Below are 26,641 nucleotides of genomic sequence, written 5' to 3'. Positions count from 1 at the left end.
TATTGTAATATATAATGTGTATTTTATATGTGTATATAGACAGTGACTCTCAATTGTAAATCAGTCATGATTTCTGTATTAGGTGAGTCTTGGTAGATGACAGGTCTTATTAAGTATTTGATTACAGGGGCGCCTGGGTGGCTCAGTGGGTTAAAGCCTCTGCCTTCAGCTCAGGTCATGATCCCAGGGTCCTGGGATCAAGCCCCGCATCGGGCTCTCTGCTCAGCAGAGAGCCTGCCTCCCCCTCGCTCTGTGCCTGCCTCTGCCTACTTGTGATTTCTGTCTGTCAAATAAATAAAATCTTTAAAAAAAAAATTTGATTCCAGATTTCTTATGTACAAAATAATAAGTTTTTTTCATCTCTCCCATCTCCATTTAATATTTTGCTTTTGTAAGTTGCAAAGAGGCTAAGTAGGATTACAGATATTCAAACCAAGTGAATAATAATTTGAAGGAAAAACTAATGTTCATTCTAATTTTTAAATATAGAGGCTTGGGGCGCCTGAGTGGCTCAGTGGGTTAAGCCTCTGTCTTCAGTTTAGGTCATGATCTCAGAGTCCAGGGATTGAGCCCTGCATCATCAGGCTCTCTGATCAGCAGAGAGCCTACTTCCCTCTCGCTTTCTCTGCCTGCCTCTCTGCCTACTTGTGATCTCTCTCATCTCTCTCTCTGTCAAATAAATAAATAAAATCTTTTAAAAATATAGAGGCTTAAAGTGTTTAATGTTAGTAATATTAAGATTAGGAATGATAATTAGTAAGAATAATTTTTAAAAGTAATTTCTGTGACTCTTCATTGTTTAAATAGAAATCTTGTTTAGGGATTATTTGAAGTCTACTTTTGATACTCTTTGTCATCAACAAACGGAAGATACCAACCTGGAACAAAAAGCTACCCCTATTGCTAGAGTACCTTCTGGGGATAATAAAATATAATTCTGCATTTTCTCATTTCCAGAGGGAGCAGATTATTATCAGATGTCTATTCTGTGTTAGATACAGTGTTTCAAGCTTTAACAATTGTTATTTTTGTATCTCATACCTACATATAATATATAGAAATGCTTATTAAAAATGCAGCGTAACAGATAGACAGCACACTTTTAATTTGATTTAGTGGGTGTGGTTTGAGGTCCAAAAATCAGCATTTTGTTTCCCCCTTCAGAAACACTGGCTGAGTTTCTGTTTGCCTCCAGAGGCATCAATTGTAGGCACTGGCTGCATGGCATAAATTAGGTATGCTTCCAGCTTGAAAATGAACATAAAAATCTTGTACATCAGAGGTGTGTGTGTGTGTGTCTGTGTGTGTGTGTGTGTGTGTGTGTGTGTGTGTGTGTGTGTGTGTGTTTTCCCTAGAGACTCAAAATGATGATAACACAGATGTCTGAGTAGGGGACAAACCCATCCTGCTGGTTAAAGCACAACAAATATTAGTATTACAGAAAACATTTAAAAAAAATAAAATCATAGAACATAGGTGGCTCTAGAAAGAGTCTATACTTCTTGCCCTTCCTTTTTTAGTTTCAGGGATCCAAAAATGTCCATTGGTGAAAACTGTTAAGATTATGTGGCAAAATAAATAGGAAAGCAGAAAATAGGATACAGAGGCAATGTCTTCTACTTCTATTCAGAAAAATGGTTGAGAGTTATTGTATCTCGTTCTGGTTGCTCCTACAGGCATCATTTACAACATTAGGTCTCACCTCTCGAAAGGGTTAAATACCTTCACTCCCATGAAAAATCCTGGTTTTGATCTTTTTTTCCCCCCTGTTTTTCATTTGAGTGGTCTGCTTGTTGTTATTTCTGTTTTTCTTGTAATGTGTCATTTTTTTGGTCTCTCCTTTGTTTACCTTTTTACTGAATGAAATAATGATAAAAATGAGTGAGACACTTTGTAAAAAATTTAAAATTTCTAAGTACCAGAGTAAGCAAAAAACTAAAATTTGAAATGTTCTTTCCTTACACCAGTCCTGCTGACATTTCTCTTAGGTATTTACCCCAAAATGTCTCCTCAGGTGTTAGGAATATGCTGTAAATGCTTATTTATGTTTAAAAATTTTATCATTAAAGATGAATCTTGGATTGCGTGGCAGCTAGGACATAATTCTCATCAGCCTATTGCTGTCATTCTCTTCATTAGACTTAGGAGGCTTTTTTTTTTTTAAGATTTTATTTATTTATTTGACAGAGAGAGATCACAAGTAGGCAGAGAGGCAGGCAGAGAGAGAGGAGGAAGCAGGCTCCCCGCAGAGCAGAGAGCCCGATGCGGGACTCGATCCCAGAACCCTGAGATCATGACCTGAGCCGAAGGCAGCGGCTTAATCCACTGAGCCACCCAGGCGCCCCGGACTTAGGAGGCTTTTAATACCTAAAGATATGTAAGTTCCTGTGGATTCAAAGTTTCATTGCAGTTGTTCCCATTCTTAATTTGTTTTTAAAAAGCAAAATTGTTCTTCACTGAAAATTGGGGCAGGTGGGTATAAGTGCTAAATAGGAGAAGGGTGTGTGAATTCCACCAGGAATTGGTCTTCAGACTTAGTGGAAGGCCAGGGATTAGAATTGTTGACCCCTGAGTCAGCGGCCAGCCAGCTGCTTAACTGAGAACAACTATGGTGGGTGCAGTTGTTGCCCATGTCCTTTCAACTGCTTTTTGTCTCCATCCTTTTCTTCTGTCTGGTTGCTCCTGTCCCTTCTCAGTCTCCTCAGTGCACAAATACATCACTGAGTATGGAAAGGGGTAACAATAGTAGCATTATTATTAAAGTCTCTGTGTCTCTGAATTCCTTTGCTTTTCTGCTACACGTCTTGATCTCAGACTTCTGTTCCAAGGGTTGATCTGAACCTAAACACTGGCCAGCTGTGACCTTTGTTTCTGGCTTTAGGAAAGTAGCTTTTAACTTGGGAAAAAAGTGCCCTATATTAGAACATCTTTGAATCTTGTTTTATAGGTATCGTTCAGTGGCTCATTAGTATTTTTGCCTTATGTTTAAATGTTTTACAATACAAATACAGGCTGCGAATAGCCCCAGTAATTGTTAGGATTCTGTAGATCTTTGTTCTTTAGATGGTTATAAACATCTCTAGGATGGAGGATGTTGAAGAAATGGTAAAATGCCATTCAACGTGGGCTAACAGAATTATTTTTCAAGATATTTAACTTACAGAACATAAGCCCAGGTCTGTCAACGTGTTCACTCTCTTCCACTGTTGGATTTAAAAGTAAATCATTTGTGTGTTTTCCAAGGTTTTCTCTCACACTCCTGAACAGAAAAAGTTCCTTTTACTATTAGCCGAAATGAGCAGTTTTTCTGGTTTCATTAATGAGATGTAGGTGGTGGCATATTAGAAAATACTCATTAACATAACAAAGACCAATCAGTTATTGGTTATTGTTGAAGTAACCATGGCTTCCTTTCAGTGTAAACATGACATTTCAAATGAACATTATATTAGGGTGATAAAATTTGTGTACTAAATGTAAGTAATAGGCTGTACAGATGTTTATGTGAAAGCTTTCTGAAGGAGGCTTATTGTAACTTTTGTTTTGTTTTGCTGTAACTTTGATCCTTGATTACAACTGTTAGTGATAAATTTATCATGCTCCCTTTTTTTATTCTTTGAAAGCCCTATTTCTTATCTACTGACTGGTTAAACAGAGAAATGTGAATACTTGGAGTTAAAATTGATGCCTGTAATATATATACTTTAATGCATTAAGTTGTGGAGGGAAAACTCTATTGAGATACTATTAAAATGATTCTTTTGTGGTAATTAGCGTAGAACAAAATTGTTATATTTGGGGAGTATTAATATAGCAAGACTATTAAAAAGTTGAAGAAAAAATTTTTTCTTTCAGTTTAGAGGGTAAAGATTTAAGCTACAATTGGAAGAAATGTTTTAAAATTGTAAATGTGAAGGATTTAGATTTATTTTGTGATATTAAAAATGTGTTTATTAATCTAATTTTATTATCCTTGCTACTCCTCTGTTATAGCATCAGGCAAGTCAGTGTCTTAAAACAACTTTGATAATTATTGAAATTATTGAAATAGATGTTTTTATCTTTAAAGGGGACAAATGTGACTTGTAAATATAACTTTTATAGTTTTACTAATAACTAAGAGGCCAGTGACCAAACTGGAGTCAGATATTTATTTGATTTGGTATGTTTATCTGAAATTTTTCCTTGGCTTTCTTTGGGTTTAGGAGGAAGAGTGCATGTTTTGTATTACTGTGACTAGGGATTTTTAGAGAAAAGTTATTAGATTTAAAGGCTTTCCTTTGTCTCTTAGGAATCAAGTAGCAAATAAAGCTTTCTTTTTTAGAGGGATGGAGAATGGCTATTAGAAATATCATAGAAAAATAACTGAGTATTTTTATTTTTGAGATCAGTAGTTTTGTGGGAATGGAAATTTGATGGTAAATACATATTTTTTTAAAAACTTACTAAATGTAATCAAACTGTTCTCAGTGGTTTGAGAACTATTTCCAAATTAGAGTTGATATTTTGCCCTGATCTGGTAACTTTTCTTCAAGTTTTTAAAGCATTTTTCAAAACATTTTCTTAATGTTTTACTCCACTCCATTATCTCAAACATTTAGGGGTCTGAAATGGGGAGGGAGTGGGAGAAAGAATGTGTCAAGGTCCAAAAGAGTTTGTTCTTTGTCTGGTGTGAATTGAGGCTGAAGAGGAGCCAGATTGTGGAAGGCCGGAGAAGAAAGATTTGTTCAAGTTTTATTTTAGGGAATAGGGTGGTGAGAGACCATTGAATAGCATTAAGTTGGGCGAGTGACTTGATTTTGTTTGCTTTAAAAGAGTTTCTGACTTCTGGATGAAGAACTCCTTCGATGAGATAGAAGTGGAAGCTGAGAAATCAGTTAGGGAAGCCATTGCTCTAGCCTAGGAAGAGATATTGGTAACTTGAAGTAATAACCTTGTTCCACCGACACCTCTTTTAAAAACTAGCTTAGACTTTCTCAAATTCTTTTGCTTGTAACTTAAATCTCTGACCCGATTTTGTTATTTTCTTTTAAAATTTTAGTTATCCATAAATATTCTTTTGACAAACTGGACAACATTATTTTATTGTTTTATTCAATTAGGGGTGCTAATATGAAGAGATGGTTTCTTTATATTCAGTATGAGTGCATTTATAGAGGGTTTATTTACTTTTTAAAATGTCCTTACTACATAGCAATAAGGAGTTGATGTGGCTGCTTTGTAATATCAAGCAGCAGTTAGTAGGGAGCACTTCTGTATGCAGGTCAGGATATCTCACTTGATTTTTATATTTCTTTAAAAAAAAAAAGATTGATTTATTTATTTTAGAGAGAGAGGTCCGGAGGGGCAGAGGGAGAGGGAGAGAAGCATACTCCCTGCTGAGCAGGGAGCCCAACACAGGGCTGGATCTCAGAACCCTGAGAGCATGACCTGAGGCAAAATCAAGAGTTGGAGGCTTAACCTACTGAGCCACCCAGACACCCTTGTATTTCTTTATTCATCATTTTGTCTTGTAAACTCAGTTCCAAGACAGTCTACATTTTTAGAGGCATTAACATGATTTTATTCCTTTAAATAAAATATGTTGATAAAGAAGCATACTTGGAATTCCCTAGTCTTTGTGATCTTCTGATTAGTAATCTGTCCTGCCTTCCTACTTACCTTACTGGAGAAATTAGAATAAGTTTCAGTTGAAGTTTAGAGGTGTCTAAAGATATTTGTGTTTCTCTCTTATTTTCTACTTTAGTGTCTTGCTTTGAAAATTCAGCCTCTCATTTTTTCTCTTCTTCCCAGGTTGAGATTAAAGACTTCTCAAATTTTGAAAATACTTTATTTTTCACTATTTCTACTTAGTACCCAAAAGTCAAAGTGCCTGGCACCTAGTATGTCAGCACTATATATATTCGTTGGATGTGGAAGATGCTCTACCTGTGTGGAAGACATAATACTTAAGATTTCATGTAGCATGCCTGCAAAATAGACCTTAAATTGTCCTGCCAGGGACAGAAGAGGTAAAAGGATTTTAATAAGAATTTTCTTATTGGCGAAGGGGAAAACACTGGGCTCCTGTATTTCCTGTTCCTTTTTTGATGGAAATCTCGCCCCAATAATGAAATAAGAAACCTATTTTTATTGTTTAAAATGAGAAGAAAGCAGGTCTTTTCTTCTAACTATTCCTCCCCTCCCTTTTTAATTAGCACGTTGAGGTTTGGAAGTTTGCCAGGCTTTCTTGGCCTGTCCTGGAGAGGTATATGTGGTCCCAAGTGCTGGTTAGTTGAATCAGAAATTTGGAGTTTTGTGATTTGCTCTTTTCTTGGTTCCTGTTATTCTATGTATACTCTATGTATTCAGGAAATTGAAGTTATTTGGTAGTGGATGATAAAATCAATGCTTTATTCTAAATAACAAACGAAATATACCAATTTGAGGATTTTTCTTTTGGGAGAAACCATTGTAATGGGTGGCTTTAGTTAGCAGTCTAGTAATCAAGTGCAGGTTAGTGTCTTTTATTGAACAGTCCCTTTGTAGAGTATCTTCTATATTTAGAGAAGAGTTTAAGAAATGCACCTTTTTATATAGTTAAGTGAATCAAAAAATGAGAAATTGTTGGGAATTTATTTAAAGAGAGCTGCTTGCCTATTTCATAAAAGGAAATTGTACCATTACAAATGTGGTGATCTCTTTCAGGCTCTAAAACTTTATTTATATAGAGGCTTTTTAAGAAAGAGGTTTGAGAAATTGAGATTGATGTTTTTCTTCAAATCTTGGTCTTTTTAAAAAATATATTTATTTAGAAAGAGTGCACACACGTGCAAGCAGGGGGAGGGGCCGAGGGAGAGAGAAAATCCATGCTTGGCATGGAGCCTGACCTGAGGCCCAATCTCAGGGCCCTGAGATCACAACCTGAGCCAAAATCAAGAGTCAGATGCTTAACTGACTGAGCCATTTAGGTACCCCTTGGTCTTTATTTAACCATGGAGAACAAACTGATGGTTACCAGAGGGGATGTTGGTGGGGCCATGGGTCAAATAGATGATGGGGATTAAGGAGTGCACTTGTCATGAGCAGTCGTTAAGTTTGGAATTGTTGAATCTGTACATGGTACACCTGAAATTAATAAAAACTGTTAACAGTTTTGGAATTAAAATTAAATTAAATTTAAATTAAGATTAAAAAAATATTAAGAAAATCTGGGTCCTTACAAAGTAGGTGTATACTTACTTTGGAAGTATCTATATGAAATTAGTCACTTACACGTTAACAATGTTATAATACATTTTAGGTGGTTATCTTAGTAATTTTTCAGGAATTAGTATTAGGAGCCCTTAAAAAAATCAGTGGTTAAATGTTGACTTAAAAGTACTTTTTGCTCCTTACACACGCATGCGCACACTGTGTCTGTTGTTACCCTATACATTTAGATTTTTAGTTTATTCCCTAGTAGTTGTGTTTCTAGTTTATATTACTTGAACAAGATGGACAGAATCTTGTAATATTTTGTCAGACTGATAGTAAGTACTAAGAGAGTATTAACAGGTAAGGCAAAAAAAAAAATATCTGGGAAGAATGCTGGAAAGTATTTGTGTTTCCCTTTAGAGGTGGTTGGTAATAAGGAGGTGCTTGCTTTTTTAAAAAAAAGATCGATAGGACCTAAAATGTTTTTATTATGCAGAAATTTTATTTGAAAATTTATTCTCCTTCCTATTTCTAACCTGTTTATCAGAAGGCTTTTGGCTCATTGTGGATTTTTCCTCCTAGTCCTTAAAAACAGCCCAGGGCAACCAAATAGGGAAGGTGACTTGTCTTCCATGATGTGTGTTAATATAGAAAAGAAAGGATGCTGGAAGACCTATGCTGTGTTTATAGTTTCATAGAAACATTATTAAAATGAGTTTTGAAGTGGGACAAATTTTATAACACACAAAAGTAATAAACAAGAATTTCAGATTTTTTTCTTTTCTAATACTAGGAATCTTGGTTATAAATATGAAAAAAAAAACTGTTGATTTAAGGCTAGTTAGGTTGATTCTGTATCCACTGTTATTTAATGTCATAGTTTGTTCTCAGTCTGCATTCTTTTCCTTTAATAGAATTGTATTACTAGTTAAAGCTACTCTAGTAAGTATTGCTAATTTTCTACACTTGATGGTTTTAAACTGCCAGATATTACTTTATTGAAAACTTGTGATGAGGTGGTTTTTCGTTTTTTGTTTTGTTTTGTTTTGTTTTCAGTTTCTTACTCTTTATACTACCGGCTCTTCAAGGGTGATATTTCACATTACTTTCATAGCAGCCGAAATGAGCCATTTTAGTCTTTTTGCATCAGACAGAGTTTGATGATTTACTAAAAAGAAGGCCGCATCTTCACAAGAAAATAAAGCACTAAAAAACCTTAATATACGTAGTGTCTTCTCAATGTAATTGAGATGTGTAGATTGTTTTTAGTAGGAACTGCTCTGTGTGTGTTTCCTTAATCTATTTTAAGAGCTCTGTTCTGATTGTGTGAATTTACCTTTTATCTCTTACTCTTCTAAATTTATGCCCATTTTTGGCTTTTGTACAATTTCTGAAATAACCCACTAATTCTGATGGGAGTACTGGCCTCTAGCTGCAGTCACCGTGATCTCCCCTGCCCTCACAAGATGAGCATCTAATACCAGAAATCTATTTTACACAGCCTAGGTAATACTTGTATCTACTTGTACGTGTTTTGATGTAATTCATATTTCCAATGAGTGCCAGAGAACTGGGTAGAACTATTTTAATCTTACATCCTGGGCATTTATAGATATCCCACACATTTTGTGACTGTAGGCAAAAACACTTTGCTGTTGTGCTTCATCTTTGAAGATACCTTACTTACCCTTGAAAATATGTATCTCTCATGACAGTAGGAGTGAATATCAGGATGAGAGTTAGCAACAAAGAGAAACAAAGGGTAGATAGTATGAAAGCCAGCTTTGTTTTGTCAGATGCTAGAAGATAAACATTTAGAAACAGCCAACCCTCTACATGCAAATCACTTTTATCAACTAAATCACTTTTATCTCTTACTTTCTTACAATAAGAGGGACCAAAGAAGGGACTATGGAAAGCAAAAACTTGATCTCTGTCTTCTAATTTGCCAGTCCTTTTGATACTTGTGACTGTCTGGTCAGCATGTGATAGACTATAGACCCTTCGTTTTTATTGGGTAGTTAGTGTGGCTTACTGAGTTTCTTTCCAATCCAACACACTTTAATAGTCATTGTATTCAGATTAATCTTAAAAATATCACTTCTGTTCTTTTTCTTAACTTCTGATGTCTTTCAGACCTGCCTGCATTATACCCAGTACTAAACAGTATGGAATGTGCATGTCTGTTAAGAGCAGTGTTGTCACTCTTGATTATTCACATCCTTACTTACTTGGTCATTATCTTCCCTGCTTCTGTTTGCCATAGTTTTGTCTCTCCTTAATAATTTGCTTTAGTCCCACTTCCTCTAAAGTCTTTCTTTTTTCTTTTTTGTGTGAATTGATTTTGTGTACATTTATTGAGTTCCTGTATTGTGCCAGGGACTGGTGATTACAGATGGGGTAACAGGACTTATTCTAGAAAGCTCATAGGTTATCATCTCTAATTCCTACAGCATTTATCTGTAGCACTTATCTTGGTGTGTTAATTTATAGTACAAGTATATGGTCAATTTTTTTTTCATCTGTAAATGCTCAGTATAAAGCATAGTTTTCTCTAAAAGATTATTCCTCAGAAGAAGAGTAATTTTGTAATTGAATCCTTACAAAGTTTTTCGTATTTTGAGACTCTCTCAATTTTATTTTGAATGAAAATATAATGTTTAGAAAAGGCAGGCGAACTTGAAATTATGCCAGTCAATGCTCGATTGAATGTTTATGTCAGTTTCCTAAGGTAGAAGGGAATAAAGAGTTTAGACAAATGAATTATTCTTGGAGAAACTATTTACAGAGGCTGAAAAAAAAACCTTAAAACTCATTTTTAAAAGCAATATTATAAGTAGTTACTTTTTGAAGATCACAACATATACCTATAGAACAGCGAAAAAAAAAATCACTGTCTTAGTATTACATGAATGGATATTATTGGGAAAACATTTCCAGTGATAATATCCTATATGACTTTAAAACATATTGCTTTTCAAGCAACTTAAATGGAAGTGAAGATGATTCATGTTTTGATAGTTTTTGATGACTCAAAAAGAATAATGAGGGTGCCTGGGTGGCTCAGTCATTAAGTGTCTGCTCAGGTCATGATTCCAGCGTCCTGGGATTGAGCCCTGCATTGGGCTTCCTGGTCAGTGGGAAGCCTGCTTCTCTCTCTCCTCTCGCCTGGCTTGTGTTCCCTCTCTCACTGTCTCTCTCTGACATAAATAAATAAAGTCTTAAAAAAAAAAAATGAGATGACACTTGTTGAGAGATGCATGTGAAATTTGAACAAAATTGTTTATAAGATTGTGCTTTGATTTTAAAATATTCATAAAACTTAATTCATTAAATTCATTAAAATAAGTATACATTGGACTATTTCATATAAATATACAAAGGTTTGTATACTTTCAGTTGGCCAAAATTTTAAAAATGCCTTATTGGGGGAAATTGAGAAATCCTTCAACTTGAGGGTTGTATGCTACTCATTCAAGTTGCAAGTTTCTGGGTAGTTGGATGATTACCTAGCATAGGGAGAGACTGTTAACTAATAACCTGCTGAACTAATAAAATGCTGTATATATTTACTTATTTTAGGATTTCTTGGTGCCATGGGGTTGTACTATACTAGAATTTCCCAATTATTTACTTACCTAAAATCATTCTTTTGTATAATGCTTTTGATACTATTCTGTTTTTTTAATTTATACTGTAAAATGTTTTGGATTAAAAAGCATCATCAGTCTAATCTACGTGCTGTTGCTGATTCTCTTTGGATGTGTATTTTACCCCTAGAGTGGCAGGAAGCAGTAATATGTGAAAGGGAAACAAGAATTGCTTATTAAGTTTTATTTATTATTTTTGAAACTTCATTAGCTCTTCCTAGAGGATTAATTTGCCTATAGGAGGAACAGGTTTAGGGGAAGCATGCCTATTTATACTGTTTTCTCAATAATTTATTGATAGTTTCAGACACCATTAGAGAACTTTTTCAGAAGTGAGCCTCAGGCCACCTGGGTGGCTGAGTCTGTTAAGTGTCTGCCTTCAGCTCAGGTCATGATTCTGGAGTGCCAGGACCCAGGCCCTGTCAGGCTCCCTGCTCAGTGAGGAGCCTGCTTCTCCCTCTGACCCTACCCCCTCTCATGCTCTCTCTCTCACTCTCAAATAAATAAATCAATCTTTAAAAAAAAAAAGAAGTGACTCTCATATTGTGGGATGTCAAACAATTCTTTCTGTTTAATGTTGTTTGCGTACATAGGAAAATTGTGATAGGGTGATGAAGGTCACAGGACTGTGTAAAACGTTGTCTTCTTAATCAGAAAAAAATTAATGCAATTCTTAGTTGTTAAAGATATTTAATTCCAGTTACCTGTTTGAAGCTGGGAAGCTGTAGTAGTTAGTGGGTTTTTCATTAAGTTCTTATATTGCTTTTATTACATTTTATCATTCATTAAATACTGATTGTATTTGGAGGGCAATTAAGATGGATAGTTTTAGACCCACTGTCATTCTGACATGTAAATGAATGTATATAGGCAACTGATCAAAAACAATAAGTAAATGTAAAGGAATACATTGTATGTTGGATTGCAAGTGGTGTACTTTTGGGGGGAAGGAGTAGTTCTTATTAAAGGACTTACAGGATTTTGTTATATCTACCTTGAGAAAACATGAAAATTGTCACGTGAGATTTAGCCTAGGAGGCTTTTTTGCAAGAGCTGGACTTGTAGGAACTATTAAAATGATGATAGATAGCAAAGGGGAGGGCATTTAAGAAATAGTTCCTTTAATCATTTCCCATTGCTCTAGCGCTATTTATTGAAAAGGCTTTCCTGCCTCTATAGAATTGCTTTTGTTCATTTGTCCAGAATTAGTCAGGCTTATCTGTGTAGATCTCTTTCTGGGTTTTCTCTGTTCCATTGATCTGTGTCTGTCCCACCTCTGTTAGCACTTGGTCATACTTCAGCTTTATGGTGAGACTTAACATCAGTAAGCATGAATTCTCCCACTTTATTCTTTTTCAAAAACGTTTGGAATAAGTTCATTTATGTCTACAAGGAAATTTAATGGGATTTTGATATGAATTGGATTAAACCTATACATTTTCATGGTATATCTCTCCAAGTGTTAAAGTGTTTTTCTTTCATCAACATTTACAATTTTTATCAAGTAGATTTTATACATTTTGTCAGATTATAGCTTAGGTATTTCATAATCTAAGGAGCAATGGTAACTGGTACTATAGTTAAAAAAAAAAGATTTCATTTATTTGAAAGAGTGCGCTCAAATGCACACAGATGTGTGCAAGACAGGGAAGGGGCGGAAGGGGAAGAGGAGGGGATAAAGGGAAAGAATCCTAAGCAGACTCTGCACTGATTGGGGAGCCTGATGCTGGGTTCGATCTCAGGACCCCAAGACCATGACCTGAGACAAAAATCAAGAGCTGGGAGCTTAACTGACTGAGCTACCCATGTGCCCCACTGGTATTATATTTTAAATTTCATTTCTACTGCTTCAATGTTAGTATAGAAATGCAATAGTATAGAAATGCAATTTTTGTGTATTGATCTTATATGCTGTGACCTTACTGAAACTCATGCTGATATTTTGTTTGAAGATTCCTTGGGATTCTCTCCAAAGACAGTCATGTCATCTGCAAATAGAAATAGTTATATATTCTTTTCCATTTGATATGCCTTTAATCCCTTCTTGCCTTATTGCAATAGCTAGAATTTCAGTAGAGTGTTCAGAGTAGTGAATAGACATCATTACCTTGTTTTTGATCTTAGAGGGGAAGAATTTAGTCTTTTGCCATTATGAAATTAGCTGTTGGTGTTTTTGTAGGTGCTCTTTGTGAGTTTGAGGAAGTTCCCATCTGTTCTTGGTGTACTCATAGATTGTGTGATTTTTGTCTTTTTAGTTTCTTGACTTGGCAGATTGCATTGAGTTTTGAATATTGAACCAATCTTATATACCTGAAATAAATCCTACTTGGTGTTAACTCAACTTTTGTATCAACATGGAAGGGACTGGAGGAGATTATGCTGAGAGAAATAAGTCAAGTAGAGAAAGTCAATTATCATATGGGTTCACTTAGTTGTGGAGCATAATGAATAACATGGAGGACATTAGGAGAAGGAAAGGAAAAGTAAATTGGGGGAAATTGGAGGGGGAGATGAAGCAATGAGAGACTGCGGACTCCGAGAAACAAACTGAGGGTTTGGGAAGGGAATGGGTGGGGGGTGGATGAGCCTTGTGGTGGGTATTAAGGAGGGTATTGCTTGGAGCACTGGGTGTGGTACATAAACAATGAATCTTGGAACACTGAAAAAATAAAATAAAAAAAATTATACTGTTGAATTCTGTTTGCTTAAATTTTCCTGAGGACTTTAACATCTAAGTTGATAAGAAATATTGGTCTGTATTTCTCTTTTTGTGCTTTGTTTTTGTTATCAAGGTAATAGTGGCCTCATAAGATCAGTTGAAATAGTCCCTTCTTTTCTGTTTCTGGAAGAGAGTGTGTGAAATTAGTGTTAATGTATCAGGTTAAAATTTACTACTTTAAAAAATAAAATCCTCATTGTCCGCAGATGTAGTCACTTTAGGTGAAATCAGCTTTTTCATCATAGAAGGGGTACTTTAGATTTAAATATGACTTTTGCAGGGCTATTTTATGGTTAGATGTTCTACCAAATTTCAGATCCAGTGTGCTGCTTTTTTTTTTTTTTTTAAGTGGCAGGAAAAATGGTACTGGTCATTAATGCATAAGTCGTACTTTGGAACTAGAACTATTATCTAAAGACTTAAGTGATTTACTATAACTAGGCTAAATGTGAATTATGAAATGATGAAATTATTCATAATAATTACAAAATTATTACGGAAATTGATTCAGTTGTGGAAACGGTAATGAAAGTTTTGGTGATTTACTGAAGGCCACAGTTTGTGAACTAAATTCCAAATTCAGTTCTCAGTCTGTTAAGCCAGTGGTACTTAACTAGGGAGGAACATTTGATCACCACTGGGTCTTTGTCAAAAAGAAAAAAACGCATGCGTGTGTACTTGCACACACGCATGCGTGCGCGTGCACACACACACACACACACACTCACTCACTCACTCACTTTCCCTGGAGATATACCCCTCCTGTCGTAGACTTTTCAGTTACTCATTCCCAGGGCTAAAATGTCACAGGAATTTGAGAAAACATAGGGTATTCTGTTGTACATAATTAGTTAAGAACCCTTATACTAAACCATGAACACATACCTTTATGTCTATTTCTTTTGAAAATAGTATGAACTATTTGGAATTACTTTGATAGAATAAACTTATGGGTAGAAGTTTTAAGTTTCAGGAAATTTTTAAATCAGAAGTTGCTGTTAAAAATTCACACATATGGGGCGCCTGGGTGGCTCAGCGGGTTAAAGCCTCCCCCTTCGGCTCAGGTCGTGATCCCAGGGTCCTGGGATCGAGCCCCGCATCGGGCTTTCTGCTTGGCTGGGAGCCTGCTTCCTCCTCTCTCTCTCTCTGCCTGCCTCTCTGCCTACTTGTGATCTCTATCTGTCAAAAAAATAAATCTTTAAAAAAAAAAATAAAAAAATAAAAATTCACACATATAAGCAACTTTTGCCATTTTTTTAAGAATTTCAGCTTTTTAAATTTTTTTTATTTTTTAATTTTTTTAAAAGATTTTATTTATTTATTTGAGAGAGAGAGAGCATAAGTGGAGAAAGGTCAGCGGGAGAAGCAGACTCCCTGTCAATCAGGGAGCTTGATGCGGGACTTGATCCCGGAACTCCAGGATCATGACCTGAGCCAAAGACAGTCACTCAACCAACTGAGCCATCCAGGTGCCCCTAGAATTTCACCTTTAAAGTCACAATGCAAACTTAAGAACATAGAAATATGTGTAATTTTAATTTTTATAATTATCATGTTATTTAGGGTTCAGATAGAGATATGAGGGAATAGAGACTGATTATAGAATCAGCTTGAGGAGGGAATGATGAGATTGTCATAATTTTCTATATAAGCAATCTTCTTTCTGTCTCTGGAAAACATCTTTCAGAGGATAGTCTACATCTAGAAAACCATGCTGAAATCTTGTTTGCCTTTAAAACTTAGTGAAGAAAGTTTTTTTAAACGAGGAAATGGTCATTTGTTTATCTTTTCTCTAGAACAGAGGTGGCAAATACTAATTTCAAGACCCTTTTACTTCAAAATCCTTCTCCATATGCTGCTACTCCAGGCAGCTACTGTTAGTTTATCGGAATTGACAACAAAGACGAAATCTATTTGGCATTTCTGCTCTAGGCAGTATTTTATTTTATTTTTATTAGTTTTGTTTAGTTTAAATGGTATTATGTTGTTCCTATGCTTCAGTGACATCTTCTTTGGAAATTAAAAATAATAGTGTGATGTATTTTTAAAGTTTTTATTTATTTATTTGACAGAGAGAGAAATCACAAGTAGACAGAGACAGGCAGAGAGAGGGGGGAAGCAGGCTCCCCTTTTAGCAGAGAGCCTGATGCGGGGCTCAATCCTAGGACCCTAAGATCATGACCTGAGCTGAAGGCAGAGGCTTAACCCACTGAGCCATCCGAGCTTCCCATTGATAGTGGTTTTTAACACAAATTACACAAGTGGTAATTTACAGAGGATCTGTTCCTAACAAAACAAAACAAATCAAACAAAAGGGAGGTTAGCTAGACTATTGGAATTAGGACATTGTTTTAAGACATAGTTGACCACATAGCCTGTGAGCCAGATTTATGGCCTGTAAACTAAGAATGATCTTTACATGTTTAAATGGTTGGAAAAAACCAGTATTTTGTGACATGTAAAATTACATGAAATTTCATTTTTAGTGTGTATAAGTAAAGTTTTACTGAAACATAACCATGCTCATTTATATACTGTCCTATGGATGCTTGTGTGCTATAATGGCAGAATGGAGTAGTTGTGACAGAAACCAGGTGATCTGCAAGGCTGAAAATATTTACCATCTGTCCCTTTATAGAAAAATTTATCATATGGTTTCACTTACTTGTGGAGCATAAGGATAACACGGAGGACATTGGAGATGGAGAGGAGAAGTGAGTTGGGGGGAATCAGAGGGAGAGACAAACCATGAGAGACTGTGGACTCTGAGAAACAAACTGGGGGTTTTGGAGGGAAGAGGGGTGGGGGGTTGGGTGAGCCTGCTGGTGGGTATTATGGAGGGCATGTATTGCATGGAGCAATGGGTGTGGTGAAAACAATGAATTTTATAACACTGAAAGAAAATTAAATTAAATTTAAAAAAAAAGTTGGCCATACCTTGTTTTAAGATAATAATGTGACAGTGAATGATTGCTTTTGGGTTATTTAGTAAAGGAGAGAACTTATTTTGCTGGTATTTTCAACAGGTTTCTGAAAAGGAGTAACTTAGAAAATAGCTATTTTTTTAAATACAGGTAAATAGTACAAGCAGCCCACCCCCCCCTTTAGTAGAACACAGAGAAGATGGAGTTACTAGCCTTAGTTTATAATATGTCCACTCCTGCTTTTATTTCTTCCATAGTTGAGAGGAAGTCCATCTAATACTGCCACAGATTTTAGCAGCTTATAATTCCATCTGTGTACTAGGACATTGTATAGCAGCAACGATTTCTCACACTTTTTGGTCTCAACTTCTTTAAGACTTCTAAAAATTTAGAACCCCAGAGGGTTTTTTTTTTTTTTAAATAGGGGGTTTTATCTATCATCCTTATCACATTAGAAATTGACAGAATTTAAAAATATTTAACAGTAACAGTAATCCATTATATGTTCACAAAAGAACATTTGTATGAAAAATATTTTCCAAAACAGAAAAATTAGTGAAATTTTTGCAGATCTCTTTAATGACTGTTTTTGTGGACAACAACTGTATTTTTGTATCTCTTTCTCCATTAAGTCTCCTGTGATATGTTCTTTTGATATGAAGAAAATCTGCTCATGCACATATATATTGTTAGAAAAAATATATTTTTAGATAATTGTGGATGTTTTTCTTTGATACTATACCAATATTCAACAAGTGGTAGATTTTTTGCTTTTTTGGGGGGGTGGTGGTCAGAGTTATTGAAGTATCATTTACATAGAATAAAATGTATTTTTTTTTATAATATAATTCTGTCACTTTTGATTAACCCATAAATCATATACTTTCTGACCACAGTTACCATGTAGAATATTTTGGTCCCTCTGAAAAATTTTCTCATGCCTTTATATTATCATTCCTCTCCTCTCATTCCCAGCTTCTGGCAACATCTGATCGGATTTTTGTCTCCATAATTTCACTGTTTCCAGAATATCATATAAATGGAATCCCATATAGCATAATGTGTATCTGATTCATGCATGTTGTACAGCTACCACTAGTTCATTTCTTTTTATTGTATAGATGTTTGTCTATCCACTTAGCAGTACTGGATGTTGAGTTGTTCCCAGTTTGGGGTTGATTGTAAATAAAGCCATTCTAAGCATTCATGTACAGATTTTTGCATGAACATATGTTTTTATTTCTTAGGTAAATGCCTAGGCATGCTATTGCTGTGTAGGTAGTATGGTAGGTGTATGTTTAACTATAAGAAGCTGTCAAACTGGCTTTCCAAAGTGGGTGGACCATTTTGCATTACAGCCACCAATATGTTAAAGTCCCAGTTGCTTTACATATTTACCAGCATTTGAGCTTGTTTTTGTTTTAGCCATTTTAATCAGTATTAGAATTTCAGTTTGCATTTCTCTTATGATTAATGACACTGAGAATCCTTTCATGTTAGTGTTTTCCATTCATATCTTTTCAGCAAAGCATGTTATTTTGAATCTTTTGCCCATCTTTTTTTAAGAAATTATGTAGACCTAATTATTGGCACATTTCATTATTCAGTATTTAAAGTTACATGTATTAACATCTTCACTGATCTCATGAGAGATTTTTTTTTTTAAAGAGAGAGCGTGCTCATGCATACACATGCGAGTGGGAGTAGGATGGGGGAGAGGCTGAGGGACAGGGGGAGAAAGAATCTTAAGCAGACTCCATGCACAGGGCAGAGCCAGAAGCAGGGCTTGATCTCATGACCCTGACCTCATGACCTGACGCAAAATCAAGTCTGACATTTAACTGACTGAGGCACCCAGGCACCCCTCATGAGAGAATTCTTTAAGTGTTGGGAAAGTATGCAAATTTTCCAAATTTTTTCTCCTAAAAGATCAAATTTTATCATTGGCATTGCATACTGTCCATTGTTTTTCTTGAAGGTAATGGGTTTGGTTTGTTCATTTTTGAGAACATGTCTGTCAGATGCCCAAGTCTGAATAACCATGGTTGGTTTAATTCGTAACTCAGTCATGCAGAAGCTTTTTCTTGAGGCAATCATTGTACTTCAGTATGCAGTAGAAGTGCTTTTGCTTAGTTCTATTTTGTCACACAGGATATTGAAAAGAAATCTATCCAGGGTCAAGATTTAATTAACCATTTTACTGCTTTTCATCAAGGACATTCTTAAATGAAGTGAAACTGTCCATTTTTAGAGAAATATTGTGATATATTTGATCATTTTCCATTATTATGTTTGTTATACTTCAAGTACAGAGATTGATGTAGAAACAAACCCATTGTTACAACACTGGGAAGACAGAAAGTTACTGATGTTTTAGGCACATCTGAGCTCGGTATATGGGAGAGAATCTCTTAAGAGCTAATACAGCTAATATTAAGTTGTTTCATTATTTTGTAGGTGCTATACTTGGTAGATCAGAAACTCAGGAGTGTATTTTCTATAATGCTAATTGGGAAAGAGATAAAACCAATCGAACTGGTGTTGAACCCTGTTATGGTGACAAAGATAAAAGGCGACATTGTTTTGCTACCTGGAAGAATATTTCTGGTTCCATTGAAATAGTGAAGCAAGGTTGTTGGCTGGATGATATCAACTGTTATGACAGGTAAGGAAACTTTTTCTTTTTTTTTATAAGGATGTCGAATAATCCTCCCCACTCCCTTTTTAAAGGGGGAAAACCCAATGCATGTATTTTCACTTAAACTTTTTTTAAGGTGGGATTATGAAGACCATTATAACATGCTCTAATGACAAGATACATGTTTTAAAGTAATAAGATAAATATGGCATGTTTATATTTATCTTTGATACACTTTGAATAATCCACCAAGTAGTGAGATAGAATCATTTTTTCCCCTATGTTATTAGGATGATAAACTATTTTTAATGTCAATTTTGAGGAAAAGGGATTTTTAAAATTGCTTTAAAAGACAGTATATCTTTTGAAAATCCATCCTGTATCCTCAAAGAAAGTAAGGCTTCATAATAGTATTTAATTTTCTTTTAGTTTCCCTCTTTATGTATCTGGAAGAAATTGATCTTACTGTGTTTTTTTTTTTTCCCTTGCAAAGTAGGCCTGTCTTTGTAGACCTCTGAGAGACATTTTAACTTGATGTTTGGAATGACATCAGTACTAACAGACGCCTTATAGAAAGCTACATTTTATTTAGAAAATTCTGCTTCAATTGTTTAATTCTGTATTGGAAATAAAATACAGTAGGCATGTTATTGACTACCTGTGATCTTTCTGTAAGGAGTCCCATAGATGTTTGGCTGATCACTTAAATTGCCTGGGCCACAGGATTCCCACTGTGGGTGCGTGCTAATGACTGGCAGAGGCTGCAAAGTCCTAGATAAACAGACATTTTGGAGCCAGAAAATATACATGATATACTCATGGAACACTAGATACTTGCCTATCCACTTTCAGGAGCTTTAACTGATTATGATTAACCTGTGATTGATTAGCCGTATGTGGTTAATAGCAAAATGTGTAGAATAAGCCCATGAAAATTGAATTCTCAATTTTTCATTAGAAATTAAAATCTTAGGTATATATGTAGTATTTAGGGTATACTTCTAGATCTCTGAAATTTCCAGGGATTTTTTTTCTCTGTAATTACACATTTTAGCTGCATTTCTGATTCTTAGCCTCTCTATTAATAGAGGTGATCATCAAATGATATCTGTTATTATGAAAGGGAAGTAGGGCCAGTAGGAAAGCAGGATGGAGGTTCCTCAAAAAATTAAAAATAAAACTACTCTTTGATCTGGCAATTCCACTTCTGGCTGTTTATCAAGGAAATGAAAATACTAACTTGTAAAAAGATACATGCACCCCTATGTTTATTGCAGCACTATTTACAATGGTAGCCAAGATATGGAAGAACCTGAGTGTCTGTTAATGGATAAAGAAATGTGGTGGGTACACACAAACACACACACGCACACACACAGGAATATTGCTCAGCCTTTAAAAAGAGGAATCTTGGGGCACCTGGGTGGCTCAGTGGGTTAAGCGTTTGACTTCCGCTCCGGTTATGATCTCAGGGTCCTGGGATGGAGCCCCGCGGCTGACTCTCTGCTCAGCAGGGAGCCTGCTTCCCTCCCCCCCCACCTACTTGTGATTTCTCTCTCTGTCAAATAAATAAATAAAATCTTTAAAAAAAAAAAAGGAATCTTGACATTTGAGACAAAAATCGATAGACCTCGAGGGTGTTATGCTAAGTGAAGTTAGTCATATAAGAAAGACAAATACCATATGATCTCATTTATCTGTGTAGTCTTTAAAAAAAAAAAAAGAACTCCTAGATATAGAGACCAGGGGTGGGGGGGGGTGGATGATTGGGTGAAATGGTTGAAGGCAATCAAAAGGTACAAACTTCCAGTTATAAAACAAGTCCTGGGATTGTGATGTATAACATGGCAGCTGTAGTTAATAAAACTGTATTGTATGCTTGAAAATTGATGAGAGATTTTTTTTCTTCTTTTAGAGAAGGAGTTGGGGAGGGGCAGAGAGAGTAAGAGAGCTGGGCTCCATCTCACAACCCTGAGATCATGACCTGAGCTGAAATCCAGAGTCATATGCTTAACTGACTGAGCAACCTACATGCCCTAATAAGAAAGTAGATCTTAATAGTTCTCATCACAAGAAAAAAAATTTTGTAACTGTGTATGATATTTGATGTTAACTAGTTTATTGTAATCATTTCACAGTATGTATAGATATGAAAATACTATGTTGTATACCTGGAATTAATGTGGTATTATTTCAGTTTTATCTACAAAAAAAAAAAGCCTTAGGAAGAATTTGGGGGGAAAGTTTTTATCCAAATTATTTCTTTCTTTTTTTTTTTTTAAAGATTTTATTTATTTATTAGTCAGAGAGAGAGAGAGAGAGAGAGAGAGCACAGGCAGAGGCAGAGGGCGAAGCAGGCTCCATGCTGAGCAAGGAGCCCGATGTGGGACTCGATCCCAGGACGCTAGGATCATGACCTGAGCCGAAGGCAGCTGCTTAACCAACTGAGCCACCCAGGCGTCCCCCCTCCAAATTATTTCTTATTAATTAGTTGAAACCTGGGATCCTTGTTCTTTTTGTGATAAAAACTATTTGTCTCACCTGAAGAATAGTTAAAAGATTCAAGAAAGGTCAAAGTATGGGGGAAAAGACAATGATAAAAAGAAGAGTGAAATTGGATGGTGAAAAGTATTTTTTAAATTAATCAAGCTAGGTACTTAATCATTTTCACCTCCTATAATTTGAGGCATGATTCTAAATATTAAAAATTTAAATTTATATATTTTTATGACTTAAGATTTCATTTTCATTTGTTTTTTACTTTCTACTAAATAGATATTGGTGTAGATTTAATTTTAATCTTTGATTTTGTTGAAATAGTATTCTCCCTGAAATTTCTTAAGCTTTCCATTTTAAATTCAACATTATTATTCTAACAGCCATCACAAAAGTTTGCCGTGTATTTGTAATATAGATCTTTAAATTCACCTGACATTTATTAGCAGTATTTAAAGGTTTGATTATTTTTTTTAATAGGTATAGCTGTGTCTTATTAGCAGCTGACTAGGATTTGTTCTAGCAACTAAATCCCTATCTCATAAACCAAATTTCTTCATTGGCTTTATGTTCCTTTTCAAGCTTTTCTAATAATTAAAAAAAAAAAAAAAGATGGTTGCCTTAGATTGATCATTAAAAACCAAATTAAAGCAGTGGTCTCATGGAGCTAATATGATTGCTATAGAAGCAGCTGTTTTTTTTGTTTGTTTGTTTGTTTTTTAATGAGATTTAGTAACAGGATTACTGGAACATTTTTGGCTTTTTAAAATTTAATTTAATTTTTAAAATTTATTTGACAGAGAGAGTGCAAGAGAGCACAAACAAAGCAACAGAGGGTGAGGGAGAAGAAGGCTCCCCACTGAGCAGAGAGCCCGATGCGGGGCTTGATCCCAGGATCCTGGGATCATGACCTGAGCCAAAGGGCAGTCCTTTAACCAACTGAGCCACCCAGGCGCCCCATTTTTGGCTTTTAAGAATTGATCACTGGATATTAATAAAAATCTTGAAGTTGACTATGAATAACATTTTCATTATTTTATCTCTGAGAAGAATTTTAGAAAAACACTCACTACAGATTCAGTTTAATGTTGATTTTAATTTTTCTCCTTTGTTTGTTTATAGGACTGATTGTATAGAAAAAAAAGACAGCCCTGAAGTGTATTTTTGTTGCTGTGAGGGCAATATGTGTAACGAAAGGTTTTCTTATTTTCCGGAGATGGAAGTCACACAGCGTAAGTTCACAGGGAAAACACATAGGTCTGTTCAACTACTACACTGAAAACAAAGAATATTTGTGTTGATGTAATAATTTACTCCTACCTTCGCCTACTCTCATTTTTCTCCCAAGATTTGATACTATAATAAATATTTATTGTGGAATTTTGTAGACCAAATCTGAATTGTTTTTTTCCTTCTATTTTCCACAGCGACTTCAAACCCAGTTACACCTAAGCCACCCTATTACAACATATTGCTGTATTCCTTGGTGCCACTTATGTTAATTGCGGGGATTGTTATTTGTGCATTTTGGGTGTATAGACATCATAAGATGGCCTATCCTCCTGTACTTGTTCCAACTCAAGTAAGTTATTTTCTTGTACTTTGTGCTATTTTAAGTTGTATATTTTAAAGAAATATTACTGTGGTGAACCCACTGGGTTATTATGAATCATTTTCTTTTGGTGTTACTTTTTGAATGTTTATTGTTATGGCATCTATGGCTAAGTTTCCAAACTTATTAACTTGATATATCCTAAACTTTTCTCACTTAGGCATTGAGGTAAAGTAGAATAAAGAGTATTATGTTCTTTGGACGGTTTTACTGTCATTGTAGGACTTTCAGGTGTGAGATTCACCCTGCTTTGTTTCTTGAGAAGTAATTGATGATGGAGAAGTGGTGGTTATGATCACTTTCCCTTCTTTCCTTTCACATTCTTTCCCCTCTATTCTTTCTTCCATTCCTTAATTTTTGTGCCTTTTTCAGGCTTGCCAAATATCCTTAGTTTATCTTACTTGCCAAATTATCCTTTTAACCACAAGGAGGGATTTAGTAAGGTAATCAAGAAAGTGTGGAAAAGAGAGCTTTCACAGAGGCATTAGGAAAGTATATCCAAAAAATGTTTTTGGTAAGAGCCGCAGATGAGTAGGGATTGTCATCATTTATTTTGGTCGTTCCAAGTGTTGTTTTGTTTTGTTTTTTTGTTTTTTGTTTGGGGTTTTTTGGTTTTGTTTTGCTTTGCAGCAGATCAGGTGTGTACTGAAGACTAAAAGCTTTTTTTTTTTTTAAGACCAAAAACTTTTTTAATGCTCTTAATTCTCCCTCTTCTGACTCTGAATATACCTGAAAATGTGGTTGTGGTGGGTAATCAGATTAAATTCATGTAATTTTCCTCATTCTTCCTATCATGTAGACAGTTGGCACTGGTACAGTGGTTTACAAGCTCTTTTAATATAAGTAGTTAATATTCTGCAGGCTGGAAAGGTGAAAACTGTAGTTATACTTGTTTGAGACATCTTTAAACTCTAGTTTTTACCCTGTTTCTTTTAACTCTTAAGATCAGATTACCTTGGCCTTCTGGATCTCTTGGTTTAACTTTGTTTCTCTAATACCACTAGGATTAATGGTTAAAACATGATAGAAGAATGGTAGAGTCCTATAATTTAATGACCAAAACAACTTCTTCTCTGTAAGCTTTATTTACATAACATACTTCTTTCTCAGTACTTGCAGCAATCTGTTAGCATTAGATTAGTGATCCACGTAATCTTTGTAAGATGTGTATGTGGAACCCAGAGGTAAAGTATCTTATTCAGTAAAGTAGGTAAACACACAGTTTTGTATAGCTGAAATATTTTAACTTTTAAACATTAGTAATTAAGTTGTAGATTTATTAAAAATTATCTGTGAAAGTGTTTTAAAAATAAAAATTTTAGTGCCTCATAAATATATGTAGTTTATTCCAAATGGCTGTAGACTCCACCTTATCTTCTTTTGGTGGTAACTATTTTTTCTTTTATTTCTGTATTTAGAAGAGAGAGTGTTTAGTACTTAGAGTAGTGTCTGAATTTACCCTAGTTTGTGTTATGAAAGAAACAAACTGGAAACTAAATTTAAAAACAGATTTGTTGTTTTCTAATAGAACTTTAAAAATAATAATGTATTCTTATAGATAATATTGATATTTTTATAATGGCACAAATATATGGTTGGGCTTTTTTTAAAGGGCTCGGTATCCTATATATGAGGCCACTTTATTTAGAAATGCTAATTAATTCAAGGGTTTAGACTTTTAAATTGGAACGATGCAATTATTATTCATAAATAACTGAGAAATAGGAATCCTCAGTGAATGTCCATTTCTGTGGATTTTAGATATTTGCTGCCATGTTATTATTGTACACATTTATTTAGCACTTGAATTGCTCTGTGGTGAATTTGTGTAAATTGTATGAATTACTGAAAAATGAAAATTAGATTTAAAGTTTTGTGATGGAATGATCTAGAATGGTCAAGCTTTATTAGGAAAAATATTAAAAATGCCCAACTAGGTTTTCTTTCTGTCATAAACTGTGTTTTAGAAAAGGGGTTGTCATCAATTTGAAACTTCATTTATGTCATCTCTCACTGTGTCTCAAACAGTATAGTGTCATGCTTTAAGTTTCATTTTTGGTGAGAGATTTATACATAGTAGTTTTGCAACTGCCTAGTGCCCATCATGTTACAAAATGCCCAGTTTTATCTCCAATTTCAAAATAATTATTGATAATAACAGCAAGCATTTATTTGAACACTTACAGTGTACTAGGGTACTGGTAAGTTACACATATAAGTTTTATATAAGAATATGTAAAAACGTAAAATACATCATTTTTTTCTCAATTGTGACTGGCATACAAGGCTCATCTTTAGAATTTGTTATAAAATACTTGGGCGCCACAGCCCTGTGAGTATGGAGTGGGGCCTGAGATATTATATTTCTGATAAGTTTTCAGGGTGATTGTGGTGACCAGCCAGGAGTGAAAAGCACTGATTTCATTTTACCTCACAGGGTTGTTTATGTAGTTTTATTTCCATTTTATAGATAAAGAAATCGAGGGCCTAGAAAAGCTCACAAGTGTCAAAGCTGGAATCTGAATCGACTCCAACACTAAAGCTTTGCTCTTCTTACTGTTTATGCTGTTCTGCCTCTTTTTCTTCCTAGAAAGCTGATGTCTCTGGTGTTTTAGATAATTCGGTAAACATCCCTGCCATTTCAAAATCATTCTGTAGGCCAGTTTATTTTCCCATTTTGGATGTTGAAAAGTTTGACCACTAAAATGAGCAGCAATATTTCATTATCTCACCGAGGACAATAAAGGAAGTCATGGATATGTACAAGGACATATTCATGTGTTTTGCATTAAAAAAAAATTTAGCACATTTATCAGCATGATTGGGTTGTAGGTAAGGACTCCTGTGCAGCTGAGTTGAGAGTGCCAGTCCCTACTAGTTACTTAAGACTTTTATGAGGGATAGAGTAGTTAAAGCATGATAGAAGATGGTTAAAACAAGATAGTAAGGGAGACATACATTTGAAGTCTTAAGGTGACTTCTGTATTTCACTCCATATTCATGTCCCCATGTTCAAAGCTTAATTCCAAGACTGGTTAGAAAAAAGATCTTATATTCTTGTGGATTTCTGAAACTTTTTCCTCCAAATCTTCAAACACTTAGAGTGATAAGAAATTTTCCCTTCCTTTCTTAAGCAACTTTTCCTTAAAGCTTTGGCAAAAGCTGGTTTGTGAATTAACTTCTCTCTTATATGACTTTAGTCTCATTGTGATAATATCTCATTGACAGTCGTTCCTACAATAAGAACTATCCTTGAAGAGAATTTATAGTGAATGTGACAGAGCAAGCTGAAGTTAGGTATATTGTGATAATTCTTTGGTCTGACTTCAGTCTTTTATTCTCATTGGGGGATAAAAGATCAGTCTTATGGAGTACTGGAAGACAAGAGATACCCACATATATCTCCTTACTAAGCTGGTTCTGACA

At 35.0% G+C, this 26,641-nt stretch overlaps 1 protein-coding gene across 2 annotated transcripts in view; it reads left to right on the top strand.

Annotated features, from left to right (window-relative positions):
• Window positions 1-26,641, top strand: part of ACVR2A (activin A receptor type 2A) — an 85,518-nt gene that overhangs the window by 31,469 nt on the left and 27,408 nt on the right. For both annotated transcript variants that reach the window (XM_046018948.1, XM_046018949.1), the window contains exons 2-4: window positions 18,927-19,134; window positions 22,726-22,835; window positions 23,031-23,185. In XM_046018948.1, the coding sequence (XP_045874904.1) occupies window positions 18,927-19,134; window positions 22,726-22,835; window positions 23,031-23,185 (473 nt within the window). The remainder of the gene's footprint in view (window positions 1-18,926; window positions 19,135-22,725; window positions 22,836-23,030; window positions 23,186-26,641) is intronic.

Source organism: Meles meles, chromosome 9 (genome assembly GCF_922984935.1).
Source record: "Meles meles chromosome 9, mMelMel3.1 paternal haplotype, whole genome shotgun sequence".
Lineage (NCBI taxonomy): Eukaryota > Metazoa > Chordata > Mammalia > Carnivora > Mustelidae > Meles > Meles meles.
This window is presented reverse-complemented; position numbering and strand designations above follow the sequence as displayed.